The sequence below is a fragment of the Triticum dicoccoides genome, chromosome 2A (assembly GCF_002162155.2).
Source record: "Triticum dicoccoides isolate Atlit2015 ecotype Zavitan chromosome 2A, WEW_v2.0, whole genome shotgun sequence".
Taxonomy (NCBI): domain Eukaryota; kingdom Viridiplantae; phylum Streptophyta; class Magnoliopsida; order Poales; family Poaceae; genus Triticum; species Triticum dicoccoides.
In genome coordinates, this window is record NC_041382.1 from 562,253,144 (window position 1) to 562,256,178 (window position 3,035).

General features: G+C 55.7%; 1 protein-coding gene across 4 annotated transcripts; it reads left to right on the top strand.

The window, feature by feature from the left end:
* Positions 1 to 750: 750 nt before the first annotated feature.
* On the top strand, positions 751 to 2,783 carry LOC119355379 (amino acid transporter AVT1I-like). 4 transcript variants are annotated; one of them, XM_037622174.1, is made up of 4 exons: positions 751 to 934; positions 1,094 to 1,382; positions 1,486 to 2,099; positions 2,179 to 2,783. In XM_037622174.1, exons 2-4 carry the CDS (start codon positions 1,184 to 1,186, stop codon positions 2,707 to 2,709), a joined length of 1,344 nt encoding a protein of 447 aa, XP_037478071.1. In that variant the 5' UTR covers positions 751 to 934; positions 1,094 to 1,183; the 3' UTR covers positions 2,710 to 2,783. The 4 variants fall into 4 exon arrangements, with proteins under 4 accessions (XP_037478071.1, XP_037478069.1, XP_037478072.1 ...); XM_037622172.1 differs by having other exon boundaries at positions 1,107 to 1,382; XM_037622175.1 differs by having other exon boundaries at positions 1,151 to 1,382.
* The last annotated feature ends 252 nt before the right edge of the window (positions 2,784 to 3,035 follow it).

Here is a 3,035-nt window from a genome sequence, read left to right on the forward strand (position 1 = left end):
AAAAAGAGTTTCCCCCCGCTTTATATTGTAAAGCAACGACACCAAGCATCAAACAACAAGTCAAGAAAGGTTCAAGTACAAGCAAGTCTCAAATAATCATTGGGGGCACACCAAAACAAGCCCCGAACAAAGAGAAAACAAGAGCTAATCCGGCTCGGGGGGTGGTGGCGGCACCATCGTCCATTTTTGCTACCACCGAAGAATTTTTTGCTACATCCATTTTACGACTTACCTACGACCCCCAAACAGCGAGACGATGTTTTTTGCTGCAACCATGTTGATTTTTGCGACTACCGTCAACTGCTTTTTGCCACTACATCCATTCTTCACTACAACGAGGTGTCGATGGTGGTTTGCTGTGAATCCCGGCGATGAGATCTAGCATGGGACAGGGGGAAGGATGCTGCAACCGGTCGCCGGCGAGCTTCAAACTCGACCGACAAGGCGTGACAGCAACCACATGGTGCTACAACTGTAGAGCCGGGGAGCTACATCTACGACTCGTTTTTTGGCTGGAATCGATGAACGCAGGGAGCGTGACGGGTCACCACGGCGAGTGCGGCGGCACTGGGTCGTCGGGTGGGGATGGGGTCTTGTGTGCGCTGCTACGACATTGCGTGAGAGAGGGAAGAAAGAAGACGCCGCGGGGCAAATCAAACGGCTGTCCGCAGCTGTATCGGGCGGCTGCAGGGTGACCGGTCCAAATTTATCATCGCCCTTCTATAAGTCACGTGCCGCTTCGATCTCTTCTCCTCCTCAGCCCGAGCGAGGCACCTCTCGTTCCCGTGAACGCTTCTCCGCCGCCCCTCTTCTCCATCTTCTCAGCCCTAGGCCCCAACTCTGCGTCCCATCCGGCTCTCCGGTCGCCCGTCTTCTCCATATTCTCAGCCCCAGCCCGACTTCCCCACCCGCGCCGCCTCCCCCATTATCGCAGGTACCTCCCCCCCTTTCTCCCTCTTCCCTCCCTGCTCCCTTCTCACAGGGTTCAAATTGATGGATTTCTATTTCGGTACTAGTTTGGTTCAGCTTGCTGCTGGGCGTATGCTGTGATCTGTGAATTCTTGCCCGAAAATTTTGATAGTCCAAGATTTAGTGTGATTTCACAGGGTGTGTTCTATCTCCTGCTCTGAATTTCTCTGAAACTATAAAGGTGGATCGTTGAGGGAGCTTGTACTAGAGTCAAATGTCAAATAGAGACCCCAAGTACATACCAATAAGCGTGAGCGCACGGTCGGATTGCGCCGTGCAAATGAGCTATGACGTGCCGCTTCTCGGGGCGCAAGAGGCCACGCGGCCGGGGAAGGCGCCGCACGGCGGGGGGCAAGACGACGGCAATGCCAGCTTCGTGCGAACTTGCCTCAACGGCACCAACGGCTTGGCAGGTCTGCATGCAATTTTTTGTTCGCGCAGTCATGCTGTTAATTCTCTTGGTTTCGCTTTTGCACCTTGTTTTGATTCACACCGTGCGACACTTGTTTTGAGTAGGTGTTGGGCTGCTGTCGATGCCGTACGCGCTCGCGGAGGGTGGATGGCTGAGCCTGGCGCTGCTCGCCGCCGTGGCCGCCACCTGCTGGTACACGGGCCTCCTCCTCGGGCGTTGCATGGCCGCTGACCAGGCAATCCGGACGTACCCGGACATCGGCGAGCGCGCCTTCGGCCGCCGGGGACGCCTGGTCGTGTCCGCCTTCATGTACGCCGAGCTCTACCTCGTCGCCATCGGCTTCCTCATCCTCGACGGCGACAACCTCGACAAGCTTTTCCCCGGCGCCAGCGTTCACCTGGGGCCCGTGTCGCTTGCGGGGAAGCAGCTGTTCGTCGTGCTGGTGGCGCTCATGGTCGCGCCCACGACGTGGCTGCGCAGTCTGGGCGTGCTCGCCTACGTCTCCGCTGCAGGCGTGTTCGCGTCGGTCGCCATCGTCCTCAGCGTGCTCTGGGCCGCGGCCGTCGACGGCGTCGGGTTCTCCGGGCGAGGCACTACCACGCCATTGCGGCTCACCGGCCTCCCCACCGCTCTCGGCCTCTACACCTTCTGCTACTGCACCCACGCGGTGTTCCCGACGCTGTACACATCCATGAAGCAAAAATCTCAGTTCCCAAAGGTAACAGTAATTTAGTATTCCCTTGCTTCACTGGTCTGCTGCTGAAGATGGATACTAACTTCTCTTCCTAATTAACCAGATGCTAGCGATATGCTTCGTGCTGTGCACGCTCAACTACGGCTCAATGGCCGTGCTGGGATACCTCATGTACGGCGACGGCGTGCAGTCCCAGGTGACGCTCAACCTACCGGCGGCGAGGCTCAGCTCCAAGATCGCCATATACACGACGGTGGTCATGCCTTTCTCGAAGTATGCACTGGTGGTCACGCCGATCGCGGTGGCCATCGAGGAGAGGTTTCGTGGCGTGGTAGGCGAGGGAGCCGCGGCCTCCGTGGCGGTGAGGACGCTGCTGGTGCTGAGCACGGTGGTCGTCGCGATCGCGCTGCCCTTCTTCGGGTACCTCATGGCGCTGGTGGGTTCCCTGCTCAGCGTGTGCGCGTGCATGCTGCTGCCGTGCCTCTGCTATGTCAGGATCTTCGGAGCTACATCTCTCACGGCTTTGGAGACGGCGTCGATCGTCGGAATACTGGTGTTGGGCTTGCTGGTGGCTATAACAGGGACGTACTCTTCTCTTGTGCAAATTATCCATGAGTTGCAAGTGGGAGTGTAAAATGTCTAATTCTTTTCTTTAGCTTATCTTTTAGATGAACTGGTTAAATGATATGCAATTTAATACTAGTATCAGCGAGGCCTCCATATGCTCTGCATCGTGTTTCTTGTTTCAGCAGCCGAATGCATTTCGCAAAAAAGGAAATCATAAGAAGAAATGAATTAGTGGCAATGGTATTACCCTCAAAAGAAGAAAGAAAATGTAACGAAATTATTATGTGGACGACTTCGTCTGGACGAGCTGTGAACGATGGAGGATCGAATGGTGATAGTCAGCTTTCCCTCTATGCATGGATGGCCTGACGTGTTGTATCATGCACAAATCGT